This window comes from Phocoena phocoena, chromosome 18 (assembly GCF_963924675.1).
Source record: "Phocoena phocoena chromosome 18, mPhoPho1.1, whole genome shotgun sequence".
NCBI classification, from domain to species: Eukaryota; Metazoa; Chordata; class Mammalia; order Artiodactyla; family Phocoenidae; genus Phocoena; species Phocoena phocoena.
In genome coordinates this window covers 32,731,689-32,752,889 of record NC_089236.1, presented here as the reverse complement: position 1 = coordinate 32,752,889, position 21,201 = coordinate 32,731,689, and the positions used below count along the sequence as shown (strand labels likewise).

Here is a 21,201-nt window from a genome sequence, read left to right as displayed (position 1 = left end):
CTGCCCATTTCTGGATTGGGTGCTTGTTTTTTTAATATTGAGCCAGATGAGCTGTTTATATATTTTGGAGATTAATCCTTTGTCCGATGATTCATTTGCAAATATTTCCTCCCATTCTGAGGGTTGTCTTTTAGTCTTGTTTATGGTTTCCTTGGCTGTGCAAAAGATTTTAAGTTGTGTTAGGTCCCGTTTGTTTCTTTTTGTTTTTATTTACATTATTCTAAGAGGTGGATCAAAAAATATCTTGCTGTGATTTATGTCAAAGAGTGTTTTTCTTATGTTTACCTCTAAGAGGTTTATAGTTCCCAGACTTACATTTACGTCTCTAATCCACTTTGAGTTTATTTTTGTGTATGGTGTTAGGAGGTGTTGTAATTTCATTCTTTTACATGTAGCTGTCCAGTTTTCCCAGCACCAGTTATGAAGAGACTGTCTTTTCTCCATTGTATATCCTTGCCTCCTTTGTTAGAGATTAGTTGACCATAGGTGCGTGGATTTATCTCTGGGCTTTCTATCCTGTTGCATTGATCTATATTTCTGTTTTTGTGCCATTACCATATTGTCTTGATTACTGTAGCTTTGTAGTATAGTCCAAAGTCAGGGAGTCTGATTCCTCAAGCTCTGCTTTTTTCCCTCAAGACTGCTTTGGCTATTTGAGGTCTTTTGTGTCTCCATACAAATTTTAAGACTTTTCGTTCTAGTTCTGTAAAAAATGCCATTGGTAATTTCATAGGGATTGCATTGAATCTGAAGATTGCTTTGGGTAGTGTAGTCATTTTCACAATATTGATTCTTCCAGTCCAAGAACATGGTATATCTCTCATCTGTTGCTATCATCCTTAATTTCTTTTATCAGTGTCTTTTTTTTTTTTACATCTTTATTAGAGTATAAGTGCTTTACAATGGTGTGTTAGTTTCTGCTTTATAAAAAAGTGAATCAGTTATACATATACATAGGTTCCCATATCTCTTCCCTCTTGCATCTCCCTCCCTCCCACCCTCCCTATCCCACCCCTCTAGGTGGTCACAAAGCACCGAAATGATCCCCCTGTGTTATGTGGCTGCTTCCCACTAGCTATCGGTTTTACGTATGGTAGTGTATATATGTACATGCCACTCTCTCACTTTGTCACAGCTTACCCTTCCCCCTCCCCGTGTCCTCAAGTCCATTCTCTAGTAGGTCTGTGCCTTTATTCCTGTCTTGCCCCTAGGTTCTTCATGACATTTTTTTTTCTTAAATTCCATATATATGTGTTAGCATACGGTATTTGTCTTTCTATTTCTGACTTACTTCACTCTGTATGATAGACTCTAGGTCCATCCACCTCATTACAAATAGCTCAATTTTGTTTCTTTTTATGGCTGAGTGATATTCCATTGTATATATGTGCCACATCTTCTTTATCCATTCATCCGATGATGGACACTTAGGTTGTTTCCATCTCCGGGCTATTGTAAATAGAGCTGCAATGAACATTTTGGTTTGTGACCCTGTTTGAATTATGGTTTTCTCAGGGTATATGCCCAGTAGTGGGATTGCTGGGTCATATGGTAGTTCTATTTGTAATTTTTTAGGAACCTCCGTAAAGTTCTCCATAGTGGCTGTACCAATTCACATTTCCACCAGCAGTGCAAGAGTGTTCCCTTTTCTGCACACCCTCTCCAGCATTTACTGTTTCTAGATTTTTTGATGATGGCCATTCTGACTGGTGTGAGATGATATCTCATTGTAGTTTTGATTTGTATTTCTCTAATGATTAATGATGTTGAGCATTCTTTCATGTGTTTGTTGGCAGTCTGTATATCTTCTTTGGAGAAATGTCTATTTAGGTCTTCTGCCCATTTTTGGATGGGGTTGTTTGTTTTTTTGTTATTGAGCTGCATGAGCTGCTTGTAAATTTTGGAGATTAATCCTTTGTCAGTTGCTTCATTTGCAAATATTTTCTCCCATTCTGAGGGTTGTCTTTTGGTCTTGTTTATGGTTTCCTTTGCTGTGCAAAAGCTTTGAAGTTTCATTAGGTCCCATTTGTTTACTTTTGTTTTTATTTCCATTTCTCTTGGAAGTGGGTCAAAAAGGATCTTACTGTGATTTATGTCATAGACTGTTCTGCCTATGTTTTCCTCTAAGAGTTTGATAGTTTCTGGCCTTACATTTAGCTCTTTAATCCATTTTGAGCTTATTTTTGTGTATGGTGTTAGGGAGTGATCTAATCTCATACTTTTACTTGTACCTGTCCAGTTTTCCCATCACCACTTATTGAAGAGACTGTCCTTTCTCCACTGTCCATTCCTAACTCCTTTATCAAAGATGAGGTGACCTTATGTGTGTGGGTTTATCTCTGGGCTTTCTGTCCTGTTCCATTGATCTATATTTCTGTTTTTGTGCCAGTACCATACTGTCTTGATTACTGTAGCTTTGTAGTATAGTCTGAAGTCAGGGAGCCTGATTCCTCCAGCTTTGTTTTTCGTTCTCAAGATTGCTTTGGCTATTCGGGGTCTTCTGTGTTTCCATACAAATTGTGAAATATTTTATTCTAGTTCTGTGAAAAATGCCATTGGTAGTTTGATAGGGATTGCATTGAATCTGTAGATTGCTTTGTGTAGTAGAGTCATTTTCACAGTGTTGATTCTTCCAATCCAAGAACATAGTATATCTCTCCATCTATTTGTATCATCTTTAATTTCTTTCATCAGTGTCTTATAATTTTCTGCATACAGGTCTTTTGTCTCCTTAGGTAGGTTTATTCCTAGATATTTTATTTTTTTGTTGTTGCAGTGGTAAAGGGGAGTGCTTTCTTGATTTCACTTTCAGATTTTTCATCCTTAGCATGCAGGAATGCCAGAGATTTCTGTGCATTAATTTTGTATCCTGCTACTTTACCAAATTCATTGATTAGCTCTAGTAGTTTTCTGGTAGCATCTTTAGGATTCTCTATGTATAGTATCATGTCATCTGCAAACAGTGACAGCTTTACTTCTTCTTTTCTGATTTGGATTCCTTTTATTTCCTTTTCTTCTCTGATTGCTGTGGCTAAAACTTCCAAAATGATGTTGAATAAGAGTGTTGAGAGTGGGTAACCTTGTCCTGTTCCTGACCTTAGTGAAAATGCTTTCAGTTTTTCACAATTGAGGACGATGTTGGCTGTGGGTTTGTCCTATATGGCCTTTATTATGTTGAGGAAAGTTCCCTCTATGCCTACTTTCTGCAGGGTTTTTATCATAAATGGGTGTTGAATTTTGTCGAAAGCTTTCTCTGCATCTATTGAGATGACCATATGTTTATTCTCTTTCAGTTTGTTAATATGGTGTATCACATTGATTGATTTGTGTATATTGAAGAATCCTTGCATTCCTGGAATAAACCTGACTTGATCATGGTTTATGTTCCTTTTAATGTGCTGTTGGATTCTGTTTGCTAGTATTTTGTTGAGGATTTTTGCATCTATGTTCATCAGTGATATTGGCCTGTAGTTTTCTTTCTTTGTGACATCCTTGTCTGGTTTTGGTATCAGGGTGATGGTAGCCTCGTAGAATGAGTTTGGGAGTGTTCCTCCCTCTGCTCTATTTTGGAAGAGTTTGAGAAGGATAGGTGTTAGCTGTTCTCTAAATGTTTGATAGAATTCGCCTGTGAAGTCGTCTGGTCCTGGGCTTTTGTTTGTTGGAAGACTTTTAATCACAGCTTCAATTTCAGTGCTTGTGATTGGTCTGTTCATATTTTCTATGTCTTCCTGATTCAGTCTTGGTAGGTTGTGCATTTCTAAGAATTTGTCCGTTTCTTCTAGGTTGTCCATTTTATTGGCATAGGGTTGCTTGTAGTAATCTCTCATGGTCTTTTGTATTTCTGCAGTGTCAGTTTTTACTTCTCCTTTTTCATTTCTAATTCTATTGATTTGAGTCTTCTCCCTTTTTTTCTTGATGAGTCTGGTTAATGGTTTATTAATTTTGTTTATCTTCTCAAGGAACCAGCTTTTAGTTTTATTGATCTTTGCTATTGTTTCCTTCATTTCTTTTTTATTTATTTCTGATCTTATCTTTATGATTTCTTTCCTTCTGCTAACTTTGGAGTTTTTCTTGTTCTTCTTTCTCTAATTGCTTAGGTGCAAAGTTAGGTTGTTTATTCGAGATGTTTCCTGTTTCTTAAGGTAGGATTGTATTGCTATAAACTTCCCTCATAGAAGTGCTTTTGCTGCATCCCATAGGTTTTGGTTCGTCTTGTCTCCGTTGTCATTTGTTTCTAGGTAATTTTTGATTTCCTCTTTGATTTCTTCAGTGATCACTTCGTTATTAAGTAGTGTATTGTTTATCCTCCATGTGTTTGTATTTTTTACAGATCTTTTCCTGTAATTGATATCTAGTCTCATAGCGTTGTGGTTGGAACGGATACTTGATACAATTTCAGTTTTCTTAAATTTACCAAGGCTTGATTTGTGACCTAATATATGATCTATCCTGGAGAATGTTCCATGAGCACTTGAGAAAAATGTGTATTTTGTTGTTTTTGAATGGAATGTCCTATAAATATCAGTTAAGTCCATCTTGTTTAATGTATCATTTAAAGCTTGTGTTTCCTTATTTATTTTCATTTTGGATGATCTGTTCATTGGTGAAAGTGGTGTGTTAAAGTCCCCTACTATTAATGTGTTACTGTCGATTTCCCCTTTTATGGTTGTTAGTATTTGCCTTATGTATTGAGGTGCTCCTATGTTGGGTGCATAAATATTTACAATAGTTATATCTTTTTCTTGGATCGATCCCTTGATCATTATGTAGTGTCCTTCTTTGTCTCTTGTAATAGTTTTTATTTTAAGGTCTATTTTGTGAGATATGAGAATTGCTACTCCAGCTTTCTTTTCTTTTTTTTTGCGTTTCATGGGCCTCTCACTATTGTGGCCTCTCCCGCTGCGGAGCACAGGCTCCAGACGTGCGGAGCACAGGCTCAACCGCCATGGCTCACGGGCCCAGCCCCTCTGCGGCATATGGGATCCTCCCGGACCGGGGCAAGAACCCATGTCCCCTGCATCGGCAGGTGGACTCTCAACCACTCCGCCACCAGGGAACCCCCCGAGCATTCTTTCGGTTTCCATTTACATGGAATATCTTTTTCCAGCCCCTCACTTTCAGTCTGTATGTGTCTCTAGGTCTGAAGTGTGTCTTTTGTAGACAGCATATATATGGGTCTTCTTTTTGTATCCATTCAGCCGGTATGTGTCTTTTGGTGGCAGCATTTAATCCATTTACATTTAAGGTAATTATCAATATGTGTGTTCCTATTCCCATTTTCTTAATTGATTTGGGTTTATTATTGTAGGTCTTTTCCTTATCTTGTGTTTCTTGCCTAGAGAAGATCCTTTATTTAGCATTTTTTGTAAAGCTGGTGGTGGTGAACTCTCTCATCTTTTGCTTGTCTGTTAACGGTTTAGTTTCTCCATCAAATCTGAATGAGATCCTTGCTGGGTAGAATAATCTTGGTTGTAGGTTTTTCTCCTTCATCACTTTAAATATGTCCTGCCAGTCCCTTCTGGCTTGCAGAGTTTCTGCTGAAAGATCAGCTGTTAACTTTATGGGGATTCCCTTGTGTATTATTTGTTGTTTTTCCCTTGCTGCTTTTAATATGTTTTCTTTGTATTTAATTTTTGACAGTTTGATTAATATGTGTCTTGGCGTGTTTCTCCTTGGATTTATCCTGTATGGGACTCTCTGTGCTTCCTGGAGTTGGGTGGCCATTTCCTTTTCCATGTTAGGGAAGTTTTTGACTATAATCTCTTCAAATATTTTCTTGGGTCCTTTCTCTCTGTCTTCTCCTTCTGGGAGCCCTATAATGTTAATGTTGTTGTGTTTAATGTTGTCCCAGAGGTCTCTTAGGCTGTCTTCATGTCTTTTCTTTCCTTTTTCTGTATTCTGTTCCGCAGCAGTGAATTCCACCATTCTGTCTTCCGGGTCACTTATCCGTTCTTCTGCCTCAGTTATTCTGCTATCGATTTCTTCTAGGGTATTTTTCATTTCAGTTATTGTATTCATCTCTGTTTGTTTGTTCTTTAATTCTTCTAGATCTTTGTTAAACAATTCTTGCATCTTTTTGATCTTTGCCACCATTCTTTTCCCGAGTGCCTTGATCATCTTCACTATCATTATTCTGAATTCTTTTTCTGGAAGATTGCCTATCTCCATTTCATTTAGTTGTTTTTCTGGGATTTTATCTTGTTCCTTCATCTGGTACATAGCCCTCTGCCTCTTCATCTCGTCTATCTTTCTGTGAATGTGGTTTTTGTTCCAGAGGCTGCAGGATGGTAGTTCTTCTTGCTTCTGCTGTCTGCCCTCTGGTGAATGAGGCTCTCTAAGAGGCTTTTGGAAGCTTCCTGATGGGAGGGACTGGTGGTGGGTAGAGCTATCTGTTGCTCTGGTGGGCAGAGCTCAGTAAAACTGTAATCCGCTTGTGTGCTGATGGGTGGGGCAGGGTTCCTTCCCTGTTGATTGTTTGGTCTGAAGCTACCCATCACTGTAGCCTACCCGGGCTCTTTGTTGTGGCTAATGGTGGACCCTGGGAGGGCTCACGCCAAGGAGTATTTCCCAGAACTTCTGCCAGTGTTCTTGTCCCTTGGTGAGCCACATCCACACCCCACCTATGCAAGAGACCCTCCAACACTAGCAGGTAGGTCTGGTGCAGTCTCTTATGGGGTCACTGCTCCTTCCTCTGGGTTCTGATGCACACACTACATTTTGTGTGTCCTGAGTGGAGTCTCTCTTTCCCCTAGTTGTGCCGAAATCCTGCAATTAAATCTCGCTAGCCTTCAAAGTCTTATTCTCTAGGAATTCCTCCTCCCATTTCCAGATCCCCAGGTTGGGAAGCCTGATATAGGGCTCAGAACCTTCACTCCAGTGGGTGGACTTCTGTGGTATAAGTTGTCTCCAGTTTGTGAGTCACCCACCCAGCAGTTATGGGATTTGATTTTATTTTGAAAGTGCCCTTCCTACAATCTCATTGTGGCTTCTCCTTTGTCTTTCCATGTGGGGTATGTTTTTTGGTGAGTTCCAGTGTCTTCCTGTCGATGATTGTTCAGCAGTTAGTTGTGATTCTGGTGTTCTCGAAAGAGGGAGTGAGAGCATCGACCTTCTCCCTATTTAATATGGCATTGCTTTATATCTGTCAGTTAATATAATTTGTTACTTTTTCTATTCCCAGGTTACTTAGCACTGTGTGTACAAATACTAATAAGTTGGCTTATTAAGTCTTTCCATTCTACAGCATGCTAGATATCCTGAATAACCTGTGTCCTCATTTGGACTTAATCCTTCTTTTAAATTAGGAATGTACACTGAGTTCTCATTCTTTTCATAATAAGGTTCTTTTCCCCTTCAGTTGATTCTCTTGTGTATGCATTAGCATGTCATACATTAACTTTTATTCTTTGCTTTGTAATTTCTTTAGCAGAGGTATATTTCTACTTTCTAATATCATCAGAGGATATATGGGAGTAGCTTGTACTGGCAAAAACAATAGTTAGAAAAAATATTTTTTATGAATACACATATTATTCTATGAATGGGAAACAGCAGCATTCAGAAATAATTCATAGGGGTCAGTTCTAGAAACATTCCTTATAATGGGGAGATTTTTAGGATACAATTTAGGGATGTTTTTATAAGAAGTGATGAGCTAAGAAAGATCATGTGAGAATGGGCTTCATTCTCTGGTAGCTGAGTGATTCCTTTTATTTTCTTCCCTCATACCTATGGTTTATTCAATCAAAACTCATCTCAATTTGTAACTAATTTAATTAAAACAATTAACACTAAGTTATACATGATAAATAGGCTTAACTGTCCTAGGGTTATTTTTCACCCCAGCAAAGCTTGTTGAGTTAAAAAAAGTTGTTGAATATGTGATTTTGAAGGGTGTTGATAATTTTATTTGGTTTGAACTCCTGTTTTTCTGCTATTTAAGTCTTTGGTCATTAAGGGGTGTTTACACGCAAGGGAACCTGAAGAAAGTGGTTCTTTTAGTTTGTAGTGGTAATACTTTTGAGATGAGCAATATTGCTTATTTCTGTGGTTGCAAAGGTCCTTAGAGATGAAGTAGTTTTTATAACAGTTTGTTTTTATCAGCTTGTCTTTTCATATAGGAAAAAGAGATGCAGAAAACAAATTGCTTTTAGTTAAGTATGTAGAAATCATGTGATCACTTTGAAGTATATGTTTATGTTTTGTTTTTTATAAAGTGTATTCTCAATGCCTTAATAATCCTTTTGTACATCATTTAAAAAAAAATCTAGCTACACCTCTAGTTCAAGGCTTGTTAAGTAGTGAAATCCTTCTCCCTTATCCATATAGGACTTGAGTTATAGAGAAAAAGTCCTTCAAGAAAAGTTGTTTTATACCCTTGTCTTCTAATTGTATAGAGAAATGTGCATTTATTTGCTATACTTTTGATCGTTACTGATGTTGAAATCATCTATTCCATAAGATTTTATTTAGTGGTTCAACTAGTCTTCTTATATACTATATAATTCTTAGCCTTGGGTTGCCAAACAGACATCTTTTTGCTAGTAAAATGCTCTGATTAGTTATGGCAGTCATATATTAATATTTGAGTAAAAAAATAATCTGTTCCTGCCCTATTTATTTTCTTTGCAGTTAGGCACATAGCCATTTATTTTTGTGCCTAGAAATATTAAAACTGGGTTTGACAGATCAGATATGACTAAAGCTATTTATACAATTATAGTTTTCAGTACCAAAGTGTTTACTTTGATATTTTGCGAAGGGGATAGTGCCAACTTAAAAAATGCTAATTTATTCCAAGTTTTCACTTTTTTCTATGGATTTTGTATGTATCTTCTGTCTTCGAGCTGCCTAAATCTTCCTTGAAACCATATCGTCCTATCACAACTCCAGCAGTACTAACTCTCAGAAATCTGCTTTGTTTTCTCAACCATTCACCTGTTCTCAATACCACCCCTAAGACTTCCATTCCGTTCACCCCATGTAGCTGAATAACTGCGCCTCATCCAAAGGGAGCCACCATGTGAGAGTAGTGATGGGTGAATTCTCGACTCTCCCTTTGGAAGTATAGTTTTTTTCCATAACTTTAAATTCTGCTCATTGTGTTCAGGAGACCAAGCATTTGTCTTCCTTCCCTGGGTCCACTCACTGCCTCACCTACTCTCCCAGTAAACATGTACAGCAAAGGAAAATTCCATTACCTGAAAAAGCAACGCTTGGGGAGTTAACTTCCTCTTATGAGCTTGGTTGCAGACTGTTTTCCTGCTGCAGATTCCCTGTCCCAGAGCTGCTCTGGGCCTGTGATGCAGTGGTCAGTGTTCTTGTCTAGGATCTGGTGACAGCCGAGGCCTTTGTGTGACCTCGTGCAAGTAACTCACATTTTCTCTACTTAGGTTTCCTCACTGATAGATGAGGTAGTTAAACTTCATATTCAAGGGCTGTTTGCTTCTAAATTTCGGCCCAATAAATTTTTGATACTCTTTATTGGCCTCTTAGAACCTCAGTAGTTAGAAAAGTCAGGAAGAAAAGCAACCACAATTGTGCAAATAATCTCTAGTTTATAGCTCTCTCCCTGCCCCCACCTTTCACCCTATTTGAAGGTTGTGGTAGGCCTCAGTTTTCATTTCCTAATCATATGATTTATGTTCGCTTTATTTCTGTAGTTGAGATGATTTTTATTGGCTTCTTTCAGTGTCATAGAGAATGGTTATTTAATCATTCAGTCACTTCCTTTTATCCTCTGAAGGCTAGTGCTATAATAATCTAATGAACAAAAAAAACGTAATTTATTTTAAACATACAACATGTAAAATTTAATAGCACTTGTACTAAATGAAAACCAGAAAAAATTAAAATGCTTAGTATTTTAAAAACGTTGTCATAAGACAGTTACCCAGGAAGCTCTGACAAAAATAGAATAAAAAATTATTATTCACATTTACTGATTTAAAATACTCAACTGTGGAAAGAGAAACTATAGTATTTATTACATTTTGTGCTTCTACTAGGTACTCACACGTTTAGAATTGTGAGAATTGTGCACATTCTAGAATTGTTTGCAGTGGTTAAATAATGTACCGTAAAATTTATGTGGAATCCTATTCCTAGAAAAAGGTCACATTTTTAATAAATCTGATTAGAAAATAATGGAAAATGAACTAGAGTAAGATGTATAACCATGTACCATGGAACTGTGATATTTAATGGAAAATTTAGTATGAAAGAAAAGATTTTGAAAGGAGATTCTTTATATAATTTTGCTGCTATTTTTGAAACTTTGAAAATAGGAAAAGAATAAAGAGAAAATGTAATTAAAAAAGACTTTTTCAGTTCATAGCTCTCGGCAACAAAGAGTTTTGTCATCTTTGACTCCTTTCTGACATAAAACCCTCATGAAATGCGGCATATGCTGTGTTAGTGATCAGAACCATTCTTGAACAGGATTAATCTTCTCTCGGAAAAATGTAGCCTTACTCAACATCTCTAGGAAGTAAGGTTAAACACGGACTTCTAATGGCAGAAAAGCTAGATCACAAGTACAGATGGCACTAATAATCTGACTTTATGACTCATACTTGAGGAGAGCTAGTCTTTTAGTGAAAATGTGTTGGTACTGGGTTTAGAATAGGAGCTCCACCAGTGGATGGGATGAATCTAAAATGTGCTCGCCTCTGGGCTCCTGAGCTGTGGTCAGGCACTCTGTTTCTTATCCCTTTTTTCTCTGTCACTGCAGAGGTAGGGGATGGTTTCAGGAAGGTAATGATCATTTCACTTCATTCTCACAAGTCCTTAGAGGGCCAGTGTCTCCAGGTGAGGGATGTAAGCCGCAGTGGACTCTGTCTGGTACTCTGTGGGGCCAGGATGGCAGAACGTGGCATTGAGATTCCAAGCCTGAGTTCCCTGCAGGACCCTGCACTCTCCTGGCTAGTATTCCACAGAGATACTGTCAGCATGGGAAACTGAAACAGGATTTTGTGAAAAAATTTCATTCCTGCTAAACAGCCTCCTTTATTCCTATTCCTCTTTAATGCATCCCTGTTGTTGTCAACATGTATATCCTGCTTTATCAGTGACATTTGCATAAACATTTTCACTGGTTTTACTCTGATTTGAGGCAGTCCATTATCTGGCTGTGTTTTTTCCCCAGCAGTACTTTTCATTATTTCTCAGTATGAAAGATTTTAACCAAATCAGTCTGTTTGGATAATAAACTGATTATCTGGTTTCATATCTACATAAGCATATTTCTACCTTTTTTTTTGAATCTTGTTTTCTGTCTTAGAAAACTCTGCTTCTTTCCCCCTTTACCCTATTTCCATTCCATCTTTCCCCAGCCATCCTTTGACTATGTGGAGCAGATAAGAGAGGAGAAAGCCATGATTTCATTGCATTATGGGCATGCTGATACATTAAACTCAATAAGAGTCTAATTTGTCATTTTTATAAAAAAGCCGAATTGGTTAAAATTGCTTCAGTTTCTGATTTGCAGGTTAAAGTGGTCAAGATTGCTAGATAAACTTTTTTCTTTTTTTAATGTGACACCTAACATATTTTACAACTAGTGGAAAGAATATTAGAGTCAAAGTGTAATGACCCTTATTCTTTTATCAGATCTGTTGCTTTTAAAGCTACTTACCTTAAGCATTATCTTTCTCATCATGATTATGATGGTGATGATAGTAGTCACAGAAATAGTATTACTCTTATGAGAATTATATAAGCAAGTGCAACAGAAAGTGTTCAGTGCAATGCCTAGTAGATGTTCAGTCAATATTATTTAAAATTTAAGGTTATTCGTTTCTTAGACTTTTTTCTTTATGTAGACCAGAAAATGTTTCAGAATGTGGCAGGTTACTGCTGTTGAGAAATAAACTGATTTTTAAAAACTTAGAATCAGCCTTTTTCTTGAGGATAAAGATAGGAAAATAAAATGTATACATTTTCTAACGAGTAAAGGATTGCCATTTGGTCAGGTTGAGGAAAGGAAGTTCACTAATAAAATTTTTACTCGCGTTCATCTGAAAATTTTAACCAGTATAACAAGACAAGGAAAAGATTTCAATACTAGGAATAAGGAGACAAATGTGTCATTATTTGCTGATACTTGGAGAACCTGTGACAGTCAGTAGAATAATTATTAGGACTGATACCTGTATCATTGTTTCAGGTTTCTCTTCTGTACATTCAGCTGCCTCTTGTACATGACTATGTGGAGATAAAAGAGCTCCTCAAACTACACATGTTTAAAACTGGACTAGGTCAAAACTGTTCCTCATTTGTTGCTGAATTAAATAAACAGCACCACCATCATCTGCCTGGTTACTTAAACCCTTCTTTCTCCTTTAGTCTGCAGGTACATACATACCTACAGACATTTACTGAGCTTCTGTTACGTTCCAGGCTTGATGCTCAGTATACAACGGTGAACAAAGTTCCTGCCTCTAGCAACTTGCTTTCTAATGGGGGAAGAGAGACAGTATCAGATTTATGATATGTGAGGAGTAAGTGCTTTGGAGGAGAAAAAAGGCAGAGTGATGTTGATAGAAAATACTGGGCGGGGGTTGGTGTGCTATTCTGTATAAGGAAGTGAGAGAAGTAAACCTTTTCTGTTAAGGTTTAACAGGAGTCTTTTGCTGCGTTGTGGTGAAGAGACTGCAGTTGGTCAAGCTTGGAAATGGGGAGACTAGTTAGAAAGCAATTGTGATCCAGGTGAGAAAGGATGGTAGCCACAAGCAGGGGAGTATAGTAGCCCCTGCTTATTTTAGTGAATATTAAATTTTAAATCTAATATTAAATTTTAGTGAATATTTTAGAGTTAGAATTGATGGGGTTCACTGATGGACTAAATGTAGTTTTGGGTTAATGGAAAGAGGATGACTTCAAGCTTTGTGACTTGAGCAATTGCAATAAGAGCATTCCCATTTCTAAGATGAGGAAAATTCCAGGAAGAGCAGCATGGAGGTGTGTGAATGTGGGTTTTGGACACGTGAAGTTGAAGGTGCCCATTAGACATCCAAGTAGAGGTGTGAGAGTAGGCAGTTGGATAGTCAAGTTGGAGCTCAAGAGATGGGTCTGGACTGGATTCTGCTTTGAGGGCTCATCTATTCTCTCCATCCTGGTGGTCTGGGTGAGGTCCCATTTTTTTCTCATTTGGATTACTACAACTCCCTTCTGTCTTGCCCTTCTACAATTATTTTTGCCACTCTTTCAATAAACCTTCAGTAAGCTGAGTTTTTTCTAAAATTCAGTTCTTTTGATGTCTCTCATGCTTAAGCCTTCACTGGCTCCACATTGCTCGGAGGATAAAAGCCAGAATTCTTATCATGGCTTAAAAGGTCTTGCATGATCTGATGTCTGATTAATTTCTGGTGTCATTTATTTACACCCAATATTCTTTGCTCTTCTTCTTTTTTAAAAAATTATTTATTTATTTTTGGCTGCGTTGGGTCTTCGTTGCGCGCACGGGCTTTCTCTAGTTGTGGTGAACTGGTGTTACTCTTTGTTGTGGCGTGCGGGCTTCTCATTGCGGTGGCTTCTCTTATTGTGGAGCATGGACTATAGGCACGTGGGCTTCAGTAGTTGTGGCACGCAGTCTCAGTAGTTGTGGCATGTGGTCTCTAGAGCACAGGCTCAGTAGCTGTGGCACATGCACTTAGTTGCTCCGTGGCATGTGGGATCTTCCTGGACGTGGGATCTTCCTGGACCAGGGATCGAACCCGTATCCCCTGCATTGGTAGGCAGATTCTTAACCACTGCACTGCCAAGGAAGTCCAGCTCTTGTTATTCTTTTTTTTTTTTTTTTTTTTTGTGGTACGCAAGCCTCTCACTGTTGTGGCCTCTCCCGTTGCGGAGCACAGGCTATGGACGTGCAGGCCCAGTGTCCATGGCTCACAGGCCCAGCCGCTCCGCGGCATGTGGGGTCTTCCCGGACTGGGGCATGAACCCGTGTCCCCTGCATCGGCAGGTGGACTCTCAACCACTGCGGCCCCAGGGAAGACCCCAGCTCTTATTATTCTTAATTCTTTCTGTGCCCTTCAAGTTCTTGCAGAACCTGAAACACTATCCTTCTGTTATCTGTGTCCTTCCTTCCCGCACCCTAAAACTTTCTCACCTGGCTAACTTCTTTTCGCTTTCTAGCTTTTGCTTAGATATCATGAAGACTGTCTCTGGCAAGTAGAGATTAATTTTCTTTAATATCCTGTGGTTTTTACCCAAACACTGACGATATATCTATGTACTGAAATTGCCATTTACTTTGCAGTCCTCTCTATTGATCCTTAAATTCTTTGAGGTCAAGACATCTCCATTTTGTCTAGCATGGTCTTTTTTAATTGGTGCTTAATAAACACTTCTTACTTGAATGAAAGAATAAATAAGTAAAGTGAATGATTATAAAACATATATGTAAAATTCAACAGTTTCTGTATTCCAGCAGTAACTAGTTGCAAAGTATAGTGGGGAAATGTAGAATTAATCAGTACCCCGAGGAGTATAATAGGAGTGTAATAGACATACTTAGGATACCTAACACTAACAATAAATACACAGGATGCCTACACAGAGTGCTGTGTTAAATTGAAAAGTTATAGACACATGTCATGTTCATGATTAGGAAGTTTAGAAATTGTCAACATATCAAATTTGCCTGAATCTGTTTACAAACGCCTTGCAATTCAAATACAATTCAAGTGGATTTTATTTTTGGAACTTCGGAATTACTCTAAGGTTCCTGTGGAAAAATAAATGAGAAAAGTGAAGCAAGTTTAGAAAAGGATGAAAAGTAATTTGAACAGCCAATTATATAGTAAGATATATCATAAATCCTATAGTGCTTAAGACAGAATGATAATAACACAAGAGTAGTACATGGAACAGTGGAGCAGAATTAGAAGTCCAGGAAAACACATAGAATAAAAGTGTAATATAAAATCAGTTGAGGAAGATGGTTGATTATTCATAAAATGATAGAGATAATTAGTTAATAAACATTTTGAAAAGTATAAAATTTGATCCCTATTTCACACTATGTACCTAAACATGTAATTATAATGCTTTTCTGATATACAAAGAATTTAATTATAATGTGCTATCTTGTATATGAAGATTGTTTTTGAAGTTATTCTTCTTCAACATTAGTGATTTATTTGTACGTATCTAACTAAACAATTTGATCCGTTGTTCTTTGTTATCAAGATCCTAATTTTGTAAAGATGACTTACGTTCATCAGAAGTGCTCTCAACGTATGCAAAAGAGAGGAGAGGAAAGATGACAGGATCGCTTTATTGGTTACAGCTGTTAACCTTGACTATCATGTGCTGTGCTATAATCACAGTTCATATATTGTTGTTTAGCATGATGTATTTATTCTCTTACTTATTTTTTAGCAAAGACAGAGAGGTTAAATGCATTTGCTGAGTTTTAAAAGCTCAGATAAAGTAGGTTGATTATCAAAATTTGAATATTTTTCAAAGATTTGGAAAACGAATTGTAAACATTCTACTCTTCAAGTTTTATATGAGCTGTCTTTTTAAATGAACAAGGTATATCAAACGTAAAACAGCTGGGTGTTTGTCTTTGTTTAGCGCTCTTAGAGCTAACTCCTTAACCTATCCTAAGTGTAATACATTTACTTTTATAATTGTGTACTGTACATTGTTCCAAGGAGCTAACTGTACTTATTCTTCACCTGATAGCATTGGTTTCCATGGTGCACATCAGCTTTGTTTTTGTTTTTGCTGTTTAGACCTCTAAATATTTACTCTTAGTAGTTTTTCTAGGGAAAGAGCCGCCACTCCCTATCTGAAATAGTTTAGGGCTTGGGATATCTATTATTCTATTATTTTTATAACTGATTTAAATGATTTATATCTTTTTTTAGATTCTTTTATGACAAAGTTCATATCCTGTCTTTTGGCAATTGAGTGCCTACCACCCTTAACATGGATCTATCCTTGGTTTTACAGAGAGAAGAGAAGAAGATTTTGAAGAGAAGAAAGCTATTAAGAAAAGAATTAAAGAACTTAAATTTCTAGATTCTAAAGTTGCCCAGAACCTTTGTAAGTATCAGATTTCAATACAATTAAATTAGTGAGACACACCACTGAATTCCTTTAAATTATTTCATTTTCTTTTTGACTTGCTTTTCATTTTATGTTAATTTTATTATTATCATTTATAATAAATTCAAAGATAATTTTCCTTTCCTTTAGGTAAATTATGAGTTAAATTCTTCAAAAGATTAATGCATATTAGAAGATAAAACTAAGAAAGGGAAATATATTTCCCGTAACTGAAAAGAGACCTACCCTTTAAAGTCTTTCTTTTAAGTATAACAGTAAAGAATTATGGAATTTAGGTGATGACATAATATTTTGAAAAATATTGGTAGTGGATTATTTCTTCTATACCGCTGAATCTCTATTATTTGTGATACTTGATCACACACAAAGGAGGTTGGAATGTTAATGGAAATAAGGATGATGATTAAAATGAATTCTGTTATCCCATCTGAGCAGTTCAAAGCCTTTCCTCAAAAGTACTGACTGGAAATATTTTAGATTTAATTATTGTTACAGGAGCTAAATTCTTAGTATTGAATTGTTTTCCTGACTGAATTATTGTGGGAGAAGAGGGCAAATAGTTTTGCTTCTGACTGATTTCTAACTGCATCTTAAATGCATCAAAGATAGTTCTATTTGGAACTGAGATAGTATGATCTGGATATATTACTTTTCTGATGCTATAAGAGGGATAAAATATGGAGAGTCTAGAGGCATGAAGAGCTAACATGGCTTTTAGTCTGCTTTTCAATTATTACATTCCTCAAGTGAGCTTTTTGCAAGTATTGGGACAAAACAATTCTTGATGAGAGGATAAAGATCCATGCTATTGATTAAAGAGGGAGTTAAGTTAGTGTACAGAGAAGGCAGAGTTGACATTCCTTTTGTGAAAGGTTTGGAACCCTCTTGCTTTGCAACTCATTATGGCAGAGGGCCATCTCTTTTCTGCAGTGTAAGCCTGACAGAATCCCCACGGGCAGTGTGCAGACATTAGTGCTATTGGCCAATACACAGTTTTCTATTTCTGGGCACATACCTGCCCCTTTCAAGTTAGGTGGTACCATGTGACCTGCTTGGGCCAATGAAAATATCAATGGGGATGAGGTAACTTATGTGTGGAAGCGTTAATTGCTTATGGGAGCAGTGCTCTCTGCCCCGCACCCAGAGTGGTGTTCATCATCCTGATATGAGGATGATAAGTAAAAGAGCCTGTCTTCCTGGTGTGTGATGGACATGTAGTCTGAATTAGAAATATGTTTTGCAGGGGAGGTTAGACCAGTGAAATTTTGGGGTTTGTTATGTGATACAGATATTTCAGGGCATTTCCCTCTTAAAGGAACATTGTCTCTGTTAAAAGAATTAGTAACTTAGATAATGTCAAAAAGTTCTATACTCTGTGATTTGAAAGATGATTTTTGTCTTGAAAAATGTTTATGACCTGCGTTACAAATTGTCTTGTTAGGTAGGTGTCCTAAAGAAATATCATTTTGAGTATAATTCTTTTTAGATGGGTTAGCCATGATAAGATAGCCTAAATAGCCATCTCAAAGTTGAATACTTGACTTGTTGAATAGGATTCTACTTACATATTACACACATGTGCTAAATGGGATTTCAAATTTAACTGTAATAGCTGGTGTGCTAGTTCTGTATTTAGCTCTTTAACCTTTACTACAGTCTCATCATGTAGGTAGTAGTATTGACATTGTAAGTAGGGTATCTGGTGGGTGTAGCAGTTCAGTGACTTGAAAAAGATTGCTGATTTTGAAAATGGCCAGTAGGTATAGGGCATATTTATTCCTGTTTAGAGATAACAAAATTATATTATCATAAAGAAGGATATTGTTGTCTGGGTTGCTGTAGCTAGGGCATATGTATTCATTCATTTAATTGTTATACATGTTTTAACGTATAAGATCAAAAGGTCAGAATTCATACCAGGTCATCATATTATGAGGTAATCCATCTCAGATTATTCTTACCCTCTCTGATTGTAGCAAGTGTTATGATTTAAGCTTTAAGAAGCTTTAGCAGCCTATAATCTTTACTGTAATTATAGTCTGATTCACAGCTGGTTTTTGTCTAGGAAATTCAGAGTCTTCTGAGATACTGAATTCTGAGAAGAGTCTTGTGATGGTGACAAGACTCTATCATATCACTTAGAAATCTAAGATACTTTCTCTTAGATTTCCCTTAACTGAAATATTTCACAGAGTTTTGCAGAAAGGATCTAAAATCCACAGATTTATTTACCTATTTATTTAAAGGTGGGTTGGGATCCGTATATTTTGAGTTTGTAAAGGTTTTGGCAGACTCTGGGCTCAGTTTAAAAGATAGAATTCTAGCCATTCTAGGATCAAGAGATGGCTCAGGAGTTTTACAAGGTTCATATGCTTTACCAGATTTTTTGGAGTGGGTAGTAGAGCTATAAAGGGAGGAACCCTGAAACCTAGGAATTAATGTAAAGGTTTAAATATTTATAAGTTCCCTTGCAAAAAACATGTGTGACTGGTTCCAAAATCTGCACATTTTACACTCCTTCACTGCATTCAAAGCTTCCCACTGGGGTCAATATAATCACATTTTGAAGGATAAAATGCATGGTAGTACAAAGATTCAGTTTAATGGATATTTTTTAAGCTTTAAATGAGTATCTCATTATTCTCAATAACTTAAAAATTTTTTTAAAGGTCTATGCTTATTTTCTGATTTGTGTTATGCATTAGGCATTTTCAACTCTTCTGTAGTTTATTTGCCCTTAGTTATAGCAAATGTTTTCCCCAAAACTTATTCATAAACTATAAAAAAAACATAGTTCAATCTTTATAAATACATCTGTTTAATATATATGTTAATTATGGAATAATACCTGAAAGTAGTGGATGAATTACAAATATAGAAGAAAGTTAATGAATAAGTTACGTCTGTCTGCAAAGTAGGTTTTTCTATTCACATTTAATTTTTTCTTTCATGTATTATTGTATGTTGTTAAACATGTATTATTAATTGTACATTATGTTATTTATGTTTATATAGTTACGTAATTGTATAAGTGAGATCATATAGTTGTTTTATTTGCAAAGTTAGGGGGTCCCCAAGACTACCTTTACTTCTGACACCAGTTGCAAATTTGGGGGTCCCTAAGACCACTCTTAAGTTTGATAATTTGTTAGAAGGACTCACAGAATTGACTGAAAGCTGTTTTACTCATGGTTATAGTTTATTACAGCAAAATGGTACAGATTAAAATTGGCAAAGGGAAGAGGCATGTGGAGCAGGGTCCAGGAGAGTTGTAAGCATAAAGTTTGTAGTTGTCCTCTCCCAGTGGAGCCATGGACAGTAGTAGCTTCTCCCAGCAATGATGTGTGACAGTTCTCACAGATTATTGCCAATAGAGATGCTCACCCTAGCCTTGGTGTTCAGAGTTTTTACTGGGTCTTGATTATAGCTGAACTCCCATATGATGGCCTTAGTTCCCAGCCCCTCCACAGCTCAAGCTAATATTGTGTGACCCAAAGCCCCCACCATAAATCACATTATTAGCATAAACTGTCTGGTGTGGTCCAGTGAATGCCCCCTGTAAACAAAGACACTTTTTTCACACAGAGCATTAGGGCTTACAGAATACCTCATAGGAGCCAGACCTTACTTGGGTAAACTTAATCCTTTACCACACAGTATGTCATCTTTTTCCAAAACTTAATCCTTTACCACACAGTATGTCACCATTTTCCACCAGATGCATTTTGTTTTCATATTATTCATTTAAATTTGTTTTAAATATATTGTTATGACATATTATACATACGAGAGAATATATGAAATGCATGATATATAAATCAAACATTCATACCTAAAGAAATGGAACATTACTAATACTTAGGGACTTATATATGACCCTCTCTAATCTTATCCCCCTTCCTGTGAGAAGTAACCTTATCCTGAATCTTGAGTTAAATATTCCCTTCCTTTTTTCTCTACAGTTTTACCAACCACATACATGTTCCTAAACAATAAGTTGTTGGTTTTGACTAATATTGAATATTACATGTACAAAATCATACCATGTTAATGCATCTAGCTGTAGTGTATTCATTTTCATTGCAGTTTAGTGTGTATAACATTCTTTGAATATTATACTTTATTTCATTCGACCTCTGGGTTGTTTCCTACTTTTGGTGATACTAAGGGTGTGGCTTACTATAGTTCTCAGGCTAAATGTCATCCATTGCCTGCTTTTTTATACAGGTTTTATTGGAACTTAGCCAGGGCCGTCTTTTACATATTATCTGTGGCTGCTTTGGGGGCTGCAATAGCAGAGTTGAGTAGTTGTGATAGACTGTATAGCTCACAAAACCTAAAATATTTACCATGTAGCCGTTTACAGAAAAAGTTTGGCTTTTCTCTAAGTATACCTCTACCCTAAGTATATATACCTGTTCTGCATTCGTACCAATTTTCTCTTCCAGTATCAAAGCTTGAGTGTTCCCACTGTACAAACTCTCCCATGCTTGGTGTTTTACAAGAAGCTAATGTAGCTTTAAAGAAAAAATTATGTTTAGGACTTGTTGAGCCTCCTTGTTCTGATGATTTGTCTCTCTCTAAAATTCTGGAAAATGACATTTTCTCTTTAAATATCCTTCTTCCCTGGTGTGTGTGTGTGTGTGTGTGTGTGTGTGTGTGTGCGTGTGCGCACGCACGCGCGCGCGTCTGTGTATGTGCATGTGTTCCTTTTGGAACTCCAAGAAGACATTTTTAGGTGTCCTTACTCATCTTCTATGTCTCTTAACCTAGTACTTTTCCATCTCTTTGTCTTTGTGTTTTGGGTAGCTTCTCTGCCTATGTCACCAATTTTCTCTTTATCTCATGTCTAATCCATGTGAGTTTTCCATTTCAGTAGCTAAATATATATATTTTTATTTTTAAAGTTTTTTTCTCCCTCAAATCTTTGTTTCTCTTTAATAATGTTCTTTTCTTTCCTGTCCAGTGTTTCAAACTTTTCTTTCATTTCTTTAAATAATTATTTCATTTTCTTCAGGATTTCTATTTTCCTTTCTTTCACTACAGCTCAGAAATAGATTTAAGATTAAGATAAAAAATAACTTTTAAAAAATATTTCAAGGTTCTCTGTCTACTTTGCCA

General features: G+C 36.6%; 1 protein-coding gene across 4 annotated transcripts in view; it reads left to right on the top strand.

Annotated features, from left to right (window-relative positions):
* Positions 1 to 21,201, top strand: part of DIAPH3 (diaphanous related formin 3) — a 556,147-nt gene that overhangs the window by 233,360 nt on the left and 301,586 nt on the right. For all 4 annotated transcript variants that reach the window (XM_065896255.1, XM_065896254.1, XM_065896253.1 and 1 more), the window contains one exon: positions 15,964 to 16,056. In XM_065896255.1, the coding sequence (XP_065752327.1) occupies positions 15,964 to 16,056 (93 nt within the window). The remainder of the gene's footprint in view (positions 1 to 15,963; positions 16,057 to 21,201) is intronic.